The following is a 20,688-nucleotide window of genomic DNA, read 5'->3' as shown; positions in this document are numbered from 1 at the left end:
ACAGGGACATAAGAAAAAAGGTCTATTACTGCTGTACTTAAATGATCAACTTGAAGGTTTACGTCAGATATTTCATAAATCAAGTTAAAGTTGGTTTCAATAATTTTACAATGAAGAACATCGTAATTAATCGAATTGTAATCCCTAAACTCAATAAACTCGTCATTATCTTGTCGTGAAAATTCTAAACTGAAACAAATAAAAGCGTGTTTAGATAAATGTGGAGGTTGGAATTGACCTGCAAATTTAGGTACGAGATTGTTGCTTAGGATGAAGAAGTCGATGAGTGATACAGAGTTTTCCCTAATATCGTAATGAGTTGGTAGTGCATTGTGTTGACAATATAGGTTGTGGCATCTAAGTAAGTCCCTAACCATCATTGATTTATTAGAATCAAAAAGATTTGTGTTAAAATCCCCCATTAAAGCAATATGCTTAAAACGACAGGAGATATCGCCAAGTATTTCATCAAGACGATGAAGACCACGACTGGTCCCATGCGGTAAATATACAACACCCAATAGAATTTTATTAACACCACAATAAACTTCTAAAAACAAGCACTCAATGGTATTGGGATCAGACAATTCAAACAAAATTTTTGCCTTCAAACCTTTTTTTAAATAAAAAGCAACTCCACCGCCCCTGATGCTATCAGTCCTATCAAGTCTAAATAAGTTATATCCAGGTATCTGCACAGCGGAATCTAAAACCCATGATTTTAACCAGGTCTCTGTTACACCTACTACATCTAGAATAGACCCAAAAAGGATTTGCCTAAATTCATCAATCTTAATAGAGTGATTAGATGGCTTAATGCTTTGTACATTCATATGCCCAAAGTTGAAATAATGTTCCTTATTCGAAAAGTTATTAAAAATATAATCATTAGAGCTAGTAATAGGCCCCAAATTAGTTGAAAGATTCATGATAAAAAAAAATAGTTTTAGATGTATATCAGAAAAGAAAAAATAATATATAAAATACAAAATATAGAAAAGAAAAATTAATTTCAAATGTAAATATATGGAATACAAAAAAAAAAGTAACTTATATATAAAGAATAATTAAAAATTGAAATTGGCAATCGTTTTAAACAAAGAAATAACAAATGATAACCAAAAAAAAAAGAAATAAGCGTATATAGGAAGTTAACAATCTTATTTTAGCAGAAATTAAACGAATTATAAAAACTTTTGAGCCTATTATTGGGATTTCTTTTTAAATTCAGCAAAGCACTCTTCATAGTACAATTTTATATGAGGTCCATCCATTGTGACAATTTTCACTCTCGGAACATCACTATGCAAAAGCCGGAAATTTTGTATATGTTTATTTTTTTTTCAGATTACGACAAAAATACATCAGCTTGCGTTCCATAGGGGTATGATTATCATTTAGGTAGACTCTGGAGTTTATATTTATGGTTTCAGCATTATCATTACCATGTGCAGCAAAATCAGACAATTTTAAATTACCAGCTTTAAAGTAATTATCCATGATTAAATCTTTAAGACTTGATGAAATCAATTTGTACAAAATTTTTTGTTTCTTATTAATATAACAACATAGTAGTATATCCTTTTCAGAGACTGTAACATTTAAATATCGAGCGAGGTTGATAAAAGGTGTTTTGAGATCATCAGAAAGAGACAAGCCAGTTACAATGATGTCACTTCTATTAATTCTTTTGTGAAGGACGTTGTTTTCAAGTTCAAGATTGGAGACTTTTGTGGTTGTTTCTTTATTTGTTAGGTTACAAAGATCAATATCTTTTTTTAAATCAGTAATTTTAAAGGACATTTGCATCATCATTTCGTTAAAGTTTTTCTTCATTTCTTCAAACCCAGCTTTAACTTCGTTGCGTAAAGCACTAATTTCGGATTTGTCGGCAGTGGGTGAATGAGTGGGATCGTCACTATCATCCTGGCAACTGCCACACACGAATCCGAGGTTTGAGTTGTCTTTAATAGCTTTTATTTGATCATTACTGACATCAGCACAAGCAAGATGTCACCATCTATCACAAAGAATGCAAGCAATGCCACCACTTTTCTTAGTTACATTTTTAGTGCAAAACGTACAAATTGATAGTTGTTCAGGTTGAGGAGGCATAATTACAGCAACATCAAATATATATTGAATGAACAAGAGCAAATATACTTTTTTGCAACCAAATCAAGTAAATTTTATAGGTTATGTATCTTCAAGAAAGTAAACACTCCCTTGAATTATAAATTAATGTTTAAAAAACGTTTGCCAATGACAAAAAATTATTACTCGCACATTTTAGAGTTACAAGACAATAGTTCAAGTTCATTAAAGTTTTCTCTATATAGAATTTCAAAGCTATACTGATAGGTTTAATGGATTTATGAGCGTTAAAAAGAGCATTCTGAAGGGGATCTTATATGGGGGCAAGGATCAAATAAAGTCCGATGTCCGCCATTCTTTACTATATAATTTTTTAATACAAAAAATAACTTGCTCCAACTTTGATCACGATTACTAGCTGCTCAACATGTTTATTTCTGTTTAATCTCTTTTTCGAGCAGCCGTTTGTATGAGGGCTATAGGAAATAGTGGACCTACACTAACAAAATTTTATACACTTCGTCCGAAGGACACAGCAAAATATTTGTATCAAATTATATCAAATTATCTTCAAAATAGAACCTGTACGTAAGGAAAAACTTATAAGAAAATGTGCTAAGTCCAGCAAAAAATAAAAGTTCAGAAAAAGAAAACGTGCTAAGTCCTAAAAAACCGCCATAAATATTCAACAGCATTATTTTTAAATTGTTTTACTACCGATATTAAAAAAGGAGAAATCTAAGAAAAAAAATACGTTTACAGATTTTAAAAATATGAAATACAAGAGAAGTTATGAAGTTATTTGCTTCTCCTGTAAGATTTTCGTTTGCGTACTAAGCTGACAATATATAAATCGTTATACGGAATTTTACTTTTGAAAATCACTTTATACCACTGAATTCATTATTAAATGATTATATCCAGATAAAATTCGACATTAGTATGTTTGTGTTTGGATAAATCGTTATATTAAAATGATTGAAACTGGCCTAGTAATATAAAATTTTATGAACCTAATCAAAATTAGTACCACATATGCATAAATGTAGTACCCCCACTACGGAAACAAAAATTTTGTCAAGTTATCTAAAAATTAGATAGTTAAATGGGTTTTAATAAAAAGTAGCTTGCTGGTGGAGGGTATTTAAGATTCGGCATAGCCGAATATAGCACTCTAACTTGTTTATCAATTTGGTATACATGTTTATTACATATGTATATTTTTTTATATTTCAGGTCTATTAAATCGTTTAGAGAACTATTGTATATTAATTCTAACTATAGATGTGCAAATGATGTTCATCTTCGTTTGGGATTTATGCACAAAGTACTGGGAGATTATAAATCAGCATATAAGCATTACCATTTAGCACTAATAGATATTGCTCCATGTACATTTTCGAAATTACAAAGTAAGTATTTAAAATAACAAGAATTATGTAGGTAAATAATTTTAATTGAGAATTTTTTGCAAAGAACAATGTAAAGTACATATAATATTATAGCAATAACACTCAAAATATTTATTGCACTATCTTTTCTGATATTAAAAGAAATTCCGTTTATCTATACCCTATTCAATATTCTTTTTATAATTATTTACGTTGTATGTCATACATTTTATATGGCCGTTTCAACTTTTACGTTTCTAGTGTATCATTTAGATATACATTAGAGTGTCCGAGGAACAGCTTTTTTAAGAATTTCATGTAGGAATACCTATTGTATGCGCATTAATGTACTGAACACGAGAAAAATAAAAAAAATAATTTTTTCGAATGGTCCTCAGTTCCCTAGCAGCGATTGAAAATCCTAACCTCAGTATAATTTTTGACAAATAAAATGTCTTCGATTTTTGATTCTGTGATTACGGAAAAAATAATTTTAAAATTTTTGGTCCACAATATGATCTTTAGTTGGTTGGAGAGGAATATTATTTTCACTTTTATCGAAATGAGTGTCAAAATTGTGGTAATTTTTAGCTCATACTTAAAAATATTTTAAATATAGTTTTGCATTTGGTTTAGTTCATCTTAATAAAAGTCGTTATGCGGACCAGAAATACATTATCAAAAAAGTTAAATATTTTTCCCGCGATAAGCTCAAAATTACGTAATTTTTGACACCCATTTCGAAAAGATTCCACAAAATTTTTTTTGTACATATTGTACTGAGATGAAGATTTTCAATCGCAGGTAGGGAACAGAGATACAAGCCGAGACGGCTCAAATCGGCGGCGACTGGCCGCTGGTATTATTTTGCAAGCCACGCCGCCGCCGACTTCTTTCGGCTCAAAAGCTAAACGTAGCCGCTGATAAAGATTGGAATCGCACATGTATTTCAGAAAATAATTTCACCAATTTGAATGGAATTGCCACTATTTAAAATTCTTATGGCAAATTGAAAAGAGTTGCCACACAATATTGTGCTAATATTAAAAGAGTGAAAACTACTATAAATGTCCATTATCTGAAAAAAAACTTATATAGAGACAGGTTTCTATATAACAGACTATTATACAGAGATTTTTCAATATAATAAACGCTTATAAGGTTAATTTCTGAAGAAAAAGTTAAATTGTATCATTTCAGAAAAACACTTAAACGTCCATAACTCACTAGTATTATGATAAAATTTGGCATAAATAAGTTTTATATGAATATATATAATGAGGATCGGTTCATATTGTTTTTTGTTTTTATCTATAAATTGCTTATACAGATTTTTAAAATTTTTTATTATTTATTTAATTAATTATTTATCTATAATAACTTATCTTAAAAAGTAAATTAGGATAACTTATAATTTTTAAAGCAATAACAACTAATTTGTAATCGGTGTAAAAATTGAAAAGAAAATCTATCACGGGAATGTTTATGTAAACCTTATCAGTCGCTTTTATACCCGCCATCAAAAAAGATGGGGCTATATTGATTTTGTTGTTGCGTTTGTAGCACAACGAAATATTGGTCACAGATCTACGAAAGTATATATATATATATATATATATATATATATATATATATATATATATATATATATATATATATATATATATATATATATATATATATATATATATATATATATATATATATATATATACTTTCGTGGACCGATATATATATATCGGTCCACGTTTTCGCCCCCATCGGTCCACTTTTAGCCCCCTTACAAGTGGCTTCACAAAAAACATTTATAACTGTTTGAAAAATACGTGTATAGCAATGAAATTTCATAATTGACCCTAACCTCATATTAGGCCTCCTTCGTAAAATGAATAATGCTCATTTTTGCTTAAAAATACGAGTACAGCAATGAAAATCGACATACAAAATGTTTATAGGAACATTCCGAATTTGATGAGAATAGGTATACAACCCTAGCACCCATATAAAGCCCTTTGGGAAATGAATTTCCTTTTTTAAAATACTAGTATTCTTTGTTTAAATATATGAGTATAGCGATGAAATTTTACATAAACAAGTTCTAAGATGAAATTCGACTTAAACAAGTTCTATACAAAACAAAATCGACATACATATGTGCAACATTTATGAATATTGGTCCATATTGACCTTTCTCTCTTCACAAATTACTTTTATCCTCATTACTGAATTAAAAATACGAGTACATTAATTAAATTTACAAAAATGATAGATTTTAAAAAATTAAAATTTTGTTAATTCGAAAGAGCTCGGTCCCTAATTGGCTTAAGCCCTATACCAAATATCCCACTGATGTTTATAGGGGAACATTTCTTTTACAGCATACGATTTGATAGTGGGTATACAAGATTAAGGCATAGTCGACATTAACATTCGTACTTGTTCTTAATAACAAGGTTTGGCGTATATTGTTTTAATTATTTTCTATATCTATGTGTACATTAGAGTGGTATAAGCTTGTATGACCATAAACTTTTGAGTTCAAAGGTAAAATTTTGCAATATTTGTGAATTCTCAGTGTACCACATCGAAATATTATTTACTTGTTCTCCAAATTTAATAAGGTAGGTAGGTAGATTGATAGGCGGATGTATACTACATCAAATCCGAAGAAATACACCTAGGCCACTATCGGGCCTGTTGTGCGGAACTGAATGAATTATTTTTCAATGTAGAGAAACTCAGTTCCTGAAGGTAATTCCTAAAAATCTTCCAATCAGTGTTAGCCGGGAATGTTATTTCCGGAATAACATCACTTCCAAGATACTTTTATCTAACTTCGATGAATGCCTGGCAGTGGCAAAGAAAGTGCTCCAGAGTTTCACTGTTCTCTCCACATGCTCTACATTCGTCTGAATCCGCACGTCCAATTTTGCAGAGATGTGCTCGTAATCCTGTGTGTCCACTGAGAATACGTATCATCATACTAACTTCAGACTTGCTCATTTTGAGGAGATTTTTCGTCTTGCTCTAATCAGGGTCATTCCATAGGATCTTCGTGGTTCTACCCACTGTTTCATTATTCCAAGAGGCCTTGTGGGATACTCTCACCCATATTTTTAGTTCAGCTTTTGTTGCGTCGAATGGTTTTGCGTTTGTCAGGTTAACTGCCTCGAGCTCCCTTCCCTTCGCCCTTTCGTTACCGACTACTCCCGAGTGGGCTGGTACCCATATGATGTGAACCTTACCTCTGGGAGAGTATTCAGTTAAAGTTTTCGTACAATCCAATACGGTCTTAGATTTAGTTCTATCGCCTGATGTCGCCCTAATTGGCTTCTGGCTGTTGGTTAATATACTAAGAGCTGTTGGCGCCACATTTATTCTAATCCAATTTACGCATTCCGTTATTGCTCGTACTTCTGCCTTTAGAGCCATCCGTGTAACAACGGATTCCTACTGGTATTTGCTCTAAAGTTCAGCTTGACCAAGACATTCTATCTGGGATCAGCGTTTCAAAGTTTCCGACATATTCTGTGTCTGGTATACGATCAGGCACGTCGGATGATTGTGTATAACCTTCCAATGTGTCCAGTATACATTGATGACGTGTCCTATAACCGCTTTTGGCCAGTTCGCCTAAAGTAAAGAGCCGTTCGGCTGTAATCGCCGCCTCATATCTTAAATGTGTTTCAATAGGTGGAATATCTAGCAACGTTTCCAGAGCCTTGGTTGAAGTAGTACACATTATACCCAAGCAGCATGTGCGCTGAGCTCCCTGTAGAAGTTTGATATTGCACTTGTTGTCTAAAGCAATCCACCAGATTATTGAAGCATAAGCTAGAATTGGTCTAATTACACTTTTATAAAGCCAATTTGTCATAGTAGGACTAAGACCCCATTTCATGTCTATAGTTCTCCTACATATCGCCCAGCACCGATGTGCCTTGTTGATCCTATCCTCTATGTGGTGTCTCAATTTTAATTTTCGGTCGAGGATTACACCTAAGTACTTAACTTTGTCACTGGTATCTCCTTGCCCAGGAAGCAAGGTTCAGTATACGTAGAAATTTTTGTCTTTCTTGTGAAAAGACAGATTTCCGTTTTTGCTGAGTTAACATTTAGGCCTCTCGGTTGAGCCCAGCTCAAGGCCGTATTCAGAGCCTCCTAAGCTCTTCTACACAAATAATTTGGATCCTTTCCCTTTAAAAGTATTACGACATCGTCTGCATAGCAGACAGGTCTAAGTCCTTTCTCGGTTAGGGTCCTTAGGAGGCTATTAATCATGGTAACTCGTGGTACATCTCGTAGCTTATCCATCTGTTCCTTAGCATGTGGTTGATCCAGTTACGGAGCACCCGGTCAACATAAAACTGGTCTAGGGATTGGATAAAAGTATCAGTGTGCACGTTATTGAAGGCGCCTTCGATGTCAATGCATACCGCCAGTGTATATAATTTGCTATCAAAGGTGTAGTGGACAACTTAGTTTAAAGCGGTTTCCACCGATCGTCCCTTTACATAAGCATGCTGCTTAAATTTTAGGTTTTTGTCGGGTATACTTCTTTTAACCATACTATCAACTATCCGTTCCAAGGTTTTAAGTAGGAAGGACGTAAGACTTATCGGTCGATAAGACTTAGGTGTCCAATATCTAGGTTTCCCTGGTGTAGGTATAAATATTACCCTTGCATCCAGCCATTTAATGGGGGTATATGTGAATTTCAAACATACAGTGAATATCTGAGACAGATGTATGGAAACCAGTCCCGCCTCCATCTGTAAGAGTGCCGGGAAAATGCCATCCGGCCCTGCAGCTTTATAGGGAGCGAAGCTCTTGATTGCCCCTTTAACCATATCAGATGTAATTACAATTTCCGTGTTAGCCTCCCCTTACTCCAATATCGGTTCATCTATGTTATTCGATATACCGGGTGGGAAATGAGAGTCCATTAGGAGTTTCATTGTCTCCTCCATATCCTCCAGCCTCCTGCCCGTGTCACACAGTGGTATAGGAAAAAAAAGGAGGGAAATAATTCGGTAACTTCTAAACGGTTAATCCGATTTTAATGAAATTTGGTATGCACAAAGAGGAGGTGTTGTCGAGTTTAGGTTTTGAATTTGGACCTTATAGGCCAACCAGGGGCCCGGCGGGGGGTCCTCAAATTAGGACACCTCGGCTATCCTATTCCATAGGATCTTCGTGGTTCTACCCACTGTTTCATTATTCCAAGAGGCCTTGTGGGATACTCTCACCCATATTTTTAGTTCAGCTTTTGTTGCGTCGAATGGTTTTGCGTTTGTCAGGTTAACTGCCTCGAGCTCCCTTCCCTTCGCCCTTTCGTTACCGACTACTCCCGAGTGGGCTGGTACCCATATGATGTGAACCTTACCTCTGGGAGAGTATTCAGTTAAAGTTTTCGTACAATCCAATACGGTCTTAGATTTAGTTCTATCGCCTGATGTCGCCCTAATTGGCTTCTGGCTGTTGGTTAATATACTAAGAGCTGTTGGCGCCACATTTATTCTAATCCAATTTACGCATTCCGTTATTGCTCGTACTTCTGCCTTTAGAGCCATCCGTGTAACAACGGATTCCTACTGGTATTTGCTCTAAAGTTCCGCTTGACCAAGACATTCTATCTGGGATCAGCGTTTCAAAGTTTCCGACATATTCTGTGTCTGGTATACGATCAGGCACGTCGGATGATTGTGTATAACCTTCCAATGTGTCCAGTATACATTGATGACGTGTCCTATAACCGCTTTTGGCGAGTTCGCCTAAAGTAAAGAGCCGTTCGGCTGTAATCGCCGCCTCATATCTTAAATGTGTTTCAATAGGTGGAATATCTAGCAACGTTTCCAGAGCCTTGGTTGAAGTAGTACACATTATACCCAAGCAGCATGTGCGCTGAGCTCCCTGTAGAAGTTTGATATTGCACTTGTTGTCTAAAGCAATCCACCAGATTATTGAAGCATAAGCTAGAATTGGTCTAATTACACTTTTATAAAGCCAATTTGTCATAGTAGGACTAAGACCCCATTTCATGTCTATAGTTCTCCTACATATCGCCCAGCACCGATGTGCCTTGTTGATCCTATCCTCTATGTGGTGTCTCAATTTTAATTTTCGGTCGAGGATTACACCTAAGTACTTAACTTTGTCACTGGTATCTCCTTGCCCAGGAAGCAAGGTTCAGTATACGTAGAAATTTTTGTCTTTCTTGTGAAAAGACAGATTTCCGTTTTTGCTGAGTTAACATTTAGGCCTCTCGGTTGAGCCCAGCTCAAGGCCGTATTCAGAGCCTCCTAAGCTCTTCTACACAAATAATTTGGATCCTTTCCCTTTAAAAGTATTACGACATCGTCTGCATAGCAGACAGGTCTAAGTCCTTTCTCGGTTAGGGTCCTTAGGAGGCTATTAATCATGGTAACTCGTGGTACATCTCGTAGCTTATCCATCTGTTCCTTAGCATGTGGTTGATCCAGTTACGGAGCACCCGGTCAACATAAAACTGGTCTAGGGATTGGATAAAAGTATCAGTGTGCACGTTATTGAAGGCGCCTTCGATGTCAATGCATACCGCCAGTGTATATAATTTGCTATCAAAGGTGTAGTGGACAACTTAGTTTAAAGCGGTTTCCACCGATCGTCCCTTTACATAAGCATGCTGCTTAAATTTTAGGTTTTTGTCGGGTATACTTCTTTTAACCATACTATCAACTATCCGTTCCAAGGTTTTAAGTAGGAAGAACGTAAGACTTATCGGTCGATAAGACTTAGGTGTCCAATATCTAGGTTTCCCTGGTGTAGGTATAAATATTACCCTTGCATCCAGCCATTTAATGGGGGTATATGTGAATTTCAAACATACAGTGAATATCTGAGACAGATGTATGGAAACCAGTCCCGCCTCCATCTGTAAGAGTGCCGGGAAAATGCCATCCGGCCCTGCAGCTTTATAGGGAGCGAAGCTCTTGATTGCCCCTTTAACCATATCAGATGTAATTACAATTTCCGTGTTAGCCTCCCCTTACTCCAATATCGGTTCATCTATGTTATTCGATATACCGGGTGGGAAATGAGAGTCCATTAGGAGTTTCATTGTCTCCTCCATATCCTCCAGCCTCCTGCCCGTGTCACACAGTGGTATAGGAAAAAAAAGGAGGGAAATAATTCGGTAACTTCTAAACGGTTAATCCGATTTTAATGAAATTTGGTATGCACAAAGAGGAGGTGTTGTCGAGTTTAGGTTTTGAATTTGGACCTTATAGGCCAACCAGGGGCCCGGCGGGGGGTCCTCAAATTAGGACACCTCGGCTATGTTAAATTTTTAAAACGATTAAGTCTTTAGTATTAAGGAAATCCATAAGGGCTTGTCCCCCTGTTTGTACTACCCCAAGCTACATTGTTTTTGTTTTGCCTTTGTGCCTCTTAGACCAGTTTCATCAGCTCCGACGTTGGTGGTAGTGTCGGAGATTCGAAAGGCAGGTAAACATATGCAAGGTATATGTTGCCACGACCTTGCTTCAGCACCGTTGCATCCGATGTGGATAATCCTGTTGAGAGGAGAAAACATAAGTTCTTGTGGCATAAGAGCACCACCTCTGGGTAACCTGAATTTGCTATTGATGCAGTGGGTACCATTGATTGCACTGCGGTGTCCTTATCAGGCATAGGAAGAGCAGTCTTTTTAATCGCCACGTTCCCAATTTTGGACAGCAGTGCTGTTCTGTCTTGTGGCGAGTGAGTGATTTCCTCCTCGCTTTTAGGATTTGACTCCTCAAAATTACCAGTACTTGCTAATGATGCTTTGGGTACCGTCTTAGGTGTTTTAGTGTCCTTATCGGTGCTGGTTTTGACAGCCCTTTCAATCGGCGCCTCCTCAATTTTGGAAAGGGCAGCTGCACCTTCTTTTGGCGAGTTAGTGGTACCTTCCTCGCTTTTAGGATTTGACTCCTTAACGTTATTAGTAGTTGCTACTGATGATGTGGTCTTAGGTATTTTAGTATCCTTTTCGAGGCTTGTTGCAATAGCCCTTCCAATTGGTACCTTCCCAATTTTGAATATGATAGCTTTAGAGGCGAAGTAAGCCCTACCTTTATTCATGGCAAGACTAGCCATAGATTTCTGGTCGATACCTATTACAAATAAAGTTCCCTTAGGTTTTTCTTTCCTGTGAAAGACGTCCCATTTTTCCACGGCCAGCTCATTTTGACCACCAAGAATTTCCAGTATACGTTCATTAGCCAGTCTACATGCCCCATCCTTTTATGTAGACAGTGGACTTTAAGAGCACCGGAAGCTCGCTCTTCTTTGCCAGTCCCAGCTTAGCGCCGTCCCAGGGAAGAGGGATACTTTCCACCAAGTTCTTTAGGGTGCTAACACATTGGTGAGATGCTAACTTCATCAACATCACGCCCATGCTGAACTCGCAGCTCACGCTCTCTGTTGGTTGTTTGCCCTTTGAAGCGATTGCCTATCTTATTGTTCACCTTTACTCTGTTGGTCTATTGGAATTTTGCCTGTCGGATTACCGGCATCGTAAACTGCATAGCAGAGATCTTCCCGGTGTCTTCTTCTGGCAACTTTGGCGTAAGATGGCGGCTCTTTTCCTTTTCTACTGTGTAGCCTCTCTTTCCTCGCTTTTCGGGGCTTCTTTTGATATACCCGTACCTTCGAGGTTGATTTTGCCGACGTGATCGTCTTCGGAATATCTATCTTGGCGTTGTCACCCTTACTCTCCGGATTCTGACTTGCGGTTCCTTTGAGTGAAGTATGGCTTGGCTTCGACTGTGTATTAGAAGACGGGGAGCTCTTTTTATACCCTTCACCTTCGTGAGAAGGGTATGTATAAGTTTGTCATTCCGTTTGTAATTTCTATAATATAATTTTCCGACCCCATAAAGTATATATATTCTGGATCCTTATAGGTAGCGGAGTTGATTAAGCTATGTCCGTCTGTCTGTCTGTCCGTCTGTGTGTTTGTTGAAATCAGTTTTTAGAGGACCCCAGATATCGGCGAGATCCAAATCTTCAATAATTCTGTTAGACATGCTTTCGAGAAGATCGCTATTTAAAATCAGCAAAATCGGTCCATAAATACCGGAGATATGAGCAAAAATCCGAGACAACCTCTGAAAATTTCATAAAAAAGACTATTTTTTCATGCTTTGATATACGCAACAACAACAACACTGCTTATTCATTTACGGCTGTATTTATAAAAACTTATTTTAGGTTTATTAAACAATTTTAGGCAAAATTCAGGAAAATCGTATTTATAAACGTGAAATAGCTTAAAACACCTTCAATAAACCATTGACAATTAGAAGAATTTTATTGTAGGCTCGACCCTTCTTTAAGCCAACAATAAGTTGATTTTTAAAAATTTTTTTCTCAGATAAAGATTTTACCGGTAATTTTAGGTTGATTGCGAAAACTAACTATGGTTTCTTTTAAAATAAAATCTAAAAATTCTAATTTTAACGTTTACAAATTTGTAAATAAAATCCCAGAAAATTTTTAAACGATTATATTTTGAGGAAAAAACTCAAATCTAGGCATTATTGGATTAATGCATGAATATTTGACAATATTCCAATTGTCCAGCACTATTTTTAGGCAATTTGGAAATGCCCGTCTGTCAACCAAATGATGGACAAAATCATTTGATTTGGCTTTTTCAAAGTTTGTTGGTTAAATATAATGCCATAAAGTAATTAACCATGTAAATTATATTAATTAGTGTTATACTAATGCAAAATATATTCGCCGGCATTAAAATTAGTCAAATATCAAAGAAATTTATCAATATTTGCAAAAATTTATCAAAAATTACAAGGAAAATAAGTAAAAATAAGAAAATGTGTCATAGTGATGTATATTTTGTCGCAAAATATCCGTTATTCGGATACTTTTAATAATAATTAGAAATTATATGTTATATTTATACATCTGAACTAAATAGACATTTATTAAAGCCATATATATCAAAAATCAAATGTCAAAAATCTATTATAAACAAAAATATGAAATTAAGAAAACCGAATCAACGAATATTTTATCCTAATTGTACGCAACACTAACACATAAAATGACAGCCATATTGTACAGTGCTGCCAACTTAAACATAAATCAGCACAATAGTTAATATACGTTTATTATTTGTTTATGAATATCATAATTTTATTAATGGTTTTTAAGGCTAAAGTGTGCTTTAACTATTGAGTGCATTAAAAGCAAAATAAGATTTTTTTATAAATACAAGCGTTAGTATTTAGTTTCATGTGTTTGGTGTGTTTCATTGCCTTGTGTATATTGTTTTTGTTTCTTGGTGCATTTAGTTTCGTATGTTTGGATGTCTGTTGGTTTCATTGCGTTGTCTATTTTGTTTTTGTTTTTTGTGTATTTCGTTTCGTATGTTTGGATGTCTGTTGGGTTTACTGCCTTGTGTATTTTGTTTTTTTGTGTGTTTATTTCGTTTAACGTTATTGTTGTTCGTTTTGCTATTGCTATAATAATGATATAAAAGGGAAAATGAAATAAATTAATATATTATAGAATTGATATTTTTAAATACACTGTGGTGAAGGGTTTATAAGATTCGGCACAGCCGAATATAGCACTCTTACTTGTTCTTCTTAGGTTTATTCTCAGTTGTCAACTCTTCGGGAGACCTGAACCTCTTTGCCTCAGATCTTGTGAGAGAGTCCGATTTTTCCTTTGGAGTGTCGTTGGATTGCCTAACTATGATTTCCTGAAGCATCTTTTTCAACTTCCTCCTTTGTGCTCCAGATAGTCTTTTCTTAGTAATAGGTAGTTTAGCTATGCTATCACTCACCTGTTTCACTATTTGCTCTACTTCCTCCTTTTTGGGATTTGCTATAATGGTGTTGTTATTATCATCTGAGGATTCAGATTCGGAACCCTCACCTATTTTAAAAGGCTGAGGTAGCTTAGAGCTCTCTCCGAGTACATCCTTCTCTTTCACCCCTATGTTTTTGCCAAAGGCATGCTGTACGCTGCATTGTCCGCCACGGAGGCCAAGGTACTCACCTCCGTAGTAGTATTTTGCTCACGATTGCAGGATGACGACGACACGTGACTCGCGAGTGGATCAAAACTTGCCACCGGTACTGGGTTATTTAAGCCCTGCACCGTAACTTTCATCTTTTTATTTTTATTTTCCATGTTGTTTTTTTCAGTTTTTTGGTCCGCGGGGAATATAATATTCCCAGGTGGTGGACAATCTGCTCTCTCTCAGCTTGAGCCAAACTAAAACAGGGGGAGGACAGATGGTCCATCACCACCCCCTATCCGCTTTGGCATTGGAAAAAATAATAGAAACGATTCACGGTATTACACTGGGGACACAAGCTGAGATTACTTAAACTGTGTTTTGTATTTATTTTTAAAAATTTTTAATTGTAAATGAAATTCTTAATATAAAAGTATACTTTTTACTTTAATTTTTACGTAAACATTTGTTTTTTCGAAGCTTGATTGACCATATGGATCCGAACAGCTGAATCAGAGGCCCGACTTTCAAGTTTTCTTAAATAAAAAGTTCAGATTGTGAAGGAAATGACTTCTAATGGTTAAATTATCTAAAAAAATTGTTTATGAGAAGATTTTGAGAAGAAAAAGTTTTGAATCCACTTATAGATAACGACAATCCACCGATTTTTGGGCCAAATTTCGAACAATATTTCGCTATTTTGCAATTCGACCCGTACTTGGATGGGCTTGTGAAATAATGCTAAAATAAGTTACATTTAACACAAAAAGTTCACAAAATCTAAACAATTTTTATGAATTGTAGGTAGTTTACTGTAATGTAAGTTTAGATAAAATGCACCCTATCGTATTAAAACGTCAGAAAGAATATTCTTTATATTTTTTTATACCCTTCACCTTCGTGAGAAGGGTATATATAAGTTTGTCATTCCGTTTGTAATTTCTATAATATAATTTTCCGACCCCATAAAGTATATATATTCTGGATCCTTATAGGTAGCGGAGTTGATTAAGCTATGTCCGTCTGTCTGTCCGTCTGTCTGTCTGTCCGTCCGTCTGTGTGTTTGTTGAAATCAGTTTTTAGAGGACCCCAGATATCGGCGAGATCCAATAATTCTGTTAGACATGCTTTCGAGAAGATCGCTATTTAAAATCAGCAAAATCGGTACATAAATACCGGAGATATGAGCAAAAATCCGAGACAACCTCTAAAAATTTCATAAAAAAGACTATTTTTTTCATTCTTTGATATAAGCAATAACAACAACACCGCTTATTCATTGAGTATTCGTTTCATATGTTTGGATGGCTGTGTGTTTCATTGCCTTGTGCATATTGTTTTTGTTTCTTGGTGCATTCAGTTTCGTATGTTTGGATGTCTGTTGGTTTCATTGCGTTAAGTATTTTGTTTTTGCTTTTTTTATGAGTTTTTCGTTTCGTATGTTTCATTGCCTTGTGTATATTGTTTTTGTTTTTTGGTGTATTCAGTTTCGTATGTTTGGATGTCTTGGTTTCATTGCGTTGTGTATTTTGTTTTTGTTTTTTTGTGTATTTCGTTTCGTATGTTTAGATATCTGTTGGTTTTACTGCCTTATGTATTTTGTTTTTTTGTATGTTTTTTTCGTTTAGCGTTGTTGTTGTCCGTTTTGCTATTGTCATAATAATGATATAAACGGGAAAATGAAATAAATTAAAATTTTATAGAATTGAATTTTTTAAATACACTGTGGTGAAGGGTATATAAGATTCGGCACAGCCAAATATAGCACTCTTACTTGTTTTTTTATAAAATAAACGTATTATATCTTAGAAAAGGTAATGAAATAAAAAACATATGTTATCCTCAATTAAAAACGTTCTGTTTTATTTGTTGCAATACATCGTATTGGGTCTATATACAAGTATTAACAGTACTATACCTAAATTTAAAATTAATTTTCGAAATTTTTACATTTCTTGAAACTTTAGTTTTAAATTCAATTTATTTTACCTGTCCATCAAGATACTTTGATATTTAAGCCCCTTTTTAACCACCAAGAACGGGTTGAGTTGCCAAAATGTGAAATATTGCTCAAAATCTGTGTCAAAAATCGGTGGATTATTGTTATCTGTAAGCGGATTCAAAACTTCTTCGGCCCAAAATCTATTCAAAAACTATGATTTAAGTAATTTAACAATGTTAAGTAAATTCTTTCACTGTTTTAACTTTTTATTTAAGAATATTTGAAAGTCGTGGCTCCAATTCAGGCGTCAGAGCTCATATGGTCAACCATGCGTTGAAAAAAACACACGTTAACATAAAGAACCTAGGAAAATGTATATTTTGATATTGGGAATATCATTTACAATTAAAATTTCTTAAATAAGTACAAAAACGCCGTTTAAGAAATCTTTGCTTGTCTCCAGTGTAACACTATGAATCGTTTCTATTATTTTTTGCAATGCTAAATATTTCAAATACCAATAAAATACGATGGAGCAAAAAAACTTGTAAACTCTATATATCATAAGAAAGTAGTGTTATTTAAGATATAAAACATAAAATTCTAACGGATAATTTTTGAGAAAAAATATTTTTTACTGCAAAATAAGGTCGTTTCTATTATTTTTTCCACCATTGTATATTTTATATTATCTGAACTACAATACTCTAAAAATAATTTATTTAAAATCTAAAACAGTAAAGAATTAATACGTTTTCTGTAAAATGTTACAAAAAATTTAGATTTTTCCAAAATCCGCTGAGTTTAAATTGCAGGTACAGCTAAACTGTACGAAGTATTGATCTAATTTTTACCGTTTTATTCCCTTATCTATTGTCCATAAATCCCCATGAGATCTCCTAAAAATTTTATAATTTAAGAAAGTTTCAAAAAAACTGAAATTGGAGAATTGAAACGGCCGTTGAAAAAATCAAACTTGTTTGACCACAGCTGAGAACAAGTTTGCGTTATATTATAAGGACAAAAGCTAATATTCGAGTAATTATAGATATATTATGAGCAACAAAATGGATTTTTTATCCCAAAAAATTATAATTTTTTTGTCACATTTCGAATAAAACACATTAATGGTCTGGAGAATTTACAATAACTTTTAAATTTTTCAACCAATATTTGTACGAAATGCTTATTATCTGTAAATTACGATTCCTTCACAATAAAGTGCAAAGTTTATTATTAAATGGCAAAATTTGAGCAAAAACTTAAAAAAATCGATTTTTCAGAGCCGTTGCGGTACCTGTTAACGTTATCCTATCAGCCTAATTGTTTGTATGGCATAGCTTTACAACTAATAGAACAATTCTAGAGGGGGGCAAAATTCGCAACTTGGTTTTTTTGGAGCACTCTAATGTACATATATAGTTGCTGTAATTAGTGCAAAATTTTGCACTTTAGCACAATGAAAAACCGTGACGGAATACGTTTGTTCTATGTTATGCATGTATTCCTGCATACGATAATAATTTATTATATTTCTTTATCTAGTTCGTTTTCATATTGCACATCTATATGAAGTTCAACGCAAATATAAATTTGCCAAAGAGGCGTATGAGCAATTACTTAATGAGAAAGAGCTGACGTTGGATTTAAAAGCAGTAATTTACAGGCAACTTGGTAATGAGTAGTATTTTTATATAATACCTAAATATTTACTATAATATATATATTTTTTAGGTTGGATGTATCATTGTTCTGAGTATTTTGGCGATAAAAGACAGCGAGAGTCGTATGCAATTTTGTGTTTACAAAAAGCTATTGAAGCTAATCCTAAATCCGGACAATCATTATACTTGTTAGGAAGATGTTATGCTGGAATAAATAAAGTACACGATGCTTTCATAGCTTACAGAAATTCTGTCGAAAAAAGTGAAGGAAATGCTGATACATGGTGTTCTATAGGGTATATATCTCAATCTTTGTGTATACAGTAAATTTCTAAGTAATTTGTCATTATTTTTAGAGTTTTATATCAGCAACAAAATCAACCAACCGATGCACTACAGGCCTATATTTGCGCTGTTCAACTTGATAAGGACCACAAGGCTGCTTGGACAAATTTGGGTATACTATATGAAAGTTGTGGACAACCAAAGGATGCTTTTGCGTGCTATTTAAATGCTGTAAAAAGTTCTCAAAAGGTATTTCTTTTTTGTTTTGTAGGGTCACATATGCAACAAGTTTGCTTTAGTTTAATCACTACTCTTAGTATGAAGGACCGAAATTAGCAGTTTTTAAAAACTATCGTTTTTTTATTTAATCAAATTTTAACATAAACTGTTTTAGGATTTGTTCAAAATATACCATTCGTACATTGTACGAAATTCCAAATAATTTTATATAATTTTAAAAAAATTGTGAATTTTACAAATTTTAAATCACATAAAAAATTTGTTCTTATTAATAAGGAGTGAGTAGGAAAAAGCTTATACTTACTTGCATTTAGTTAAATAAAACTTAAAACGTTGAAAACTGAAACTACCAAAAATTAGCAAATTTCCTTAAATATTAAAATATTGGCATGTTACTGCACTGAAAATAATCCATGCTTAACTTTTCCAAAAAAAACGAAATGTTATTTAATCAATCCCGCGTCAAATTTTACGAAAGTACAAAGTAATATCTCTTTTCGTATATATTAAGAAACTTTGTTTTATTTTACAAAAAATAATTCGTAAAGGCATGCTATATTTAACGAAAGAAACACATTTTGTTCGTAACAAAATTATTTAGTATATATATACAAGAATTATTTTTGATTTTAAAAAATAAAATTTTATTTTGTTACGAATTTTTTTGTTATTTTCGTAATTTTAAGCGAGTTAAATTAAACATAATTTTAAATTGACGGGAAATTAGCTGCCTTTTTTCTTAAGTTTTAGAAGGCGAACATTTGATGTGTTTTAAAATAAAAGAGGTTTTTAAAGTTAAAGTTATATTTATTGAGACTTTTTTGAAACCAATTTTATAAGAACAACATATATTAAAATAACTAATAGAAAATATTTAAGATAATAATGTAATGTCTTAAACAAATATTAATATCGTAAAAATATAGCACCAAACTTAACAATAATAGTTTAAATTGTATATTAAAAATTACATGTCAAAACCCTTGCTCCCGAGGATAGCAATGTCGTGAGAGTATATCTCATTGTTTCGGCGTCAATCCGATTTGGTTCAGTGTAAATGCACAAAAAGAATAAAACACAAAGTTATATTTATTGAGACTTTTTTGAAACCAATTTTATAAGAACAACATATATTAAAATAACTAATAGAAAATATTTAAGATAATAATGTAATGTCTTAAACAAATATTAATATCGTAAAAATATAGCACCAAACTTAACAATAATAGTTTAAATTGTATATTAAAAATTACATGTCAAAACCCTTGCTCCCGAGGATAGCAATGTCGTGAGAGTATATCTCATTGTTTCGGCGTCAATCCGATTTGGTTCAGTGTAAATGCACAAAAAGAATAAAACACAAAGGATTATTAGTTTTATAAAAGGAGAAGATTTGTCTTCCTTTATTTATATATTACCTTAAGCATGTATGCACAACAAGAAGTGCTCTTTAAGGCTTCTATATGACGAGTGAAAAAACTACTTATTTCTAAGTATGGAGGCTAACAAAGTTTAAATGCAGTTAGCGGTTTACTCGTTGAATTAGTAATAGTTTTCCATCAAAGATGTAAACTAAAGTAGTAAATCATTAGGATTTACACTTAGAGGAAAAATACCGCAAATAATCGATTTGTACTTAAACATTGCCGGCCCCCTTGCAACACTTAAGGTGTTGTAACTAAATAAATGACGAGTCATTAAGGACTCTTGTGGACTGTTTTTTCCAAATTAAAATGAGCCATGATCAGACTCCAGTTTTTTCTACTTGGGTCATTATGAACCCGTTTGAGCCATGATGAGACTCTGGTTGAGCCATGATGAGACTCTGGTTGAGCCATAATGAGACTCTGGTTGAGCCATGATGAGACTCCGGTTGAATCACTAAGGACTCTTGCTGAATTAAAAATAATTTAGGAAAAGGTTAGTAAAGTAAATTGATATATAGTGATCATTTAGGAATTCGAAACAACAAGTCTGCCATACAAAGCGATCAATAGTAAAATTAGTCAAAAATTCTTCTTTCCATCTTTTACGATTCTATTAATACAGCGTTAGGGA

At 33.8% G+C, this 20,688-nt stretch overlaps 1 protein-coding gene across 4 annotated transcripts in view; it reads left to right on the top strand.

Annotated features, from left to right (window-relative positions):
• The window catches only part of LOC119616357 (lysine-specific demethylase 6A), a 371,577-nt gene that overhangs the window by 114,627 nt on the left and 236,262 nt on the right, over nucleotides 1–20,688 (top strand). For all 4 annotated transcript variants that reach the window (XM_037972717.1, XM_037972719.1, XM_037972718.1 and 1 more), the window contains 4 exons: nucleotides 3,331–3,506; nucleotides 17,987–18,115; nucleotides 18,176–18,401; nucleotides 18,462–18,639. In XM_037972717.1, coding sequence (XP_037828645.1) covers nucleotides 3,331–3,506; nucleotides 17,987–18,115; nucleotides 18,176–18,401; nucleotides 18,462–18,639 — 709 coding nt within the window. The remainder of the gene's footprint in view (nucleotides 1–3,330; nucleotides 3,507–17,986; nucleotides 18,116–18,175; nucleotides 18,402–18,461; nucleotides 18,640–20,688) is intronic.

This window comes from Lucilia sericata, unplaced genomic scaffold (genome assembly GCF_015586225.1).
Source record: "Lucilia sericata isolate MDLA Ls3-8-SP2 unplaced genomic scaffold, ASM1558622v1 Contig000068F_arrow, whole genome shotgun sequence".
NCBI lineage: Eukaryota > Metazoa > Arthropoda > Insecta > Diptera > Calliphoridae > Lucilia > Lucilia sericata.
The sequence above is the reverse complement of the archived record's forward strand: the minus strand, read 5'-3'. Positions and strand labels throughout refer to the sequence as shown.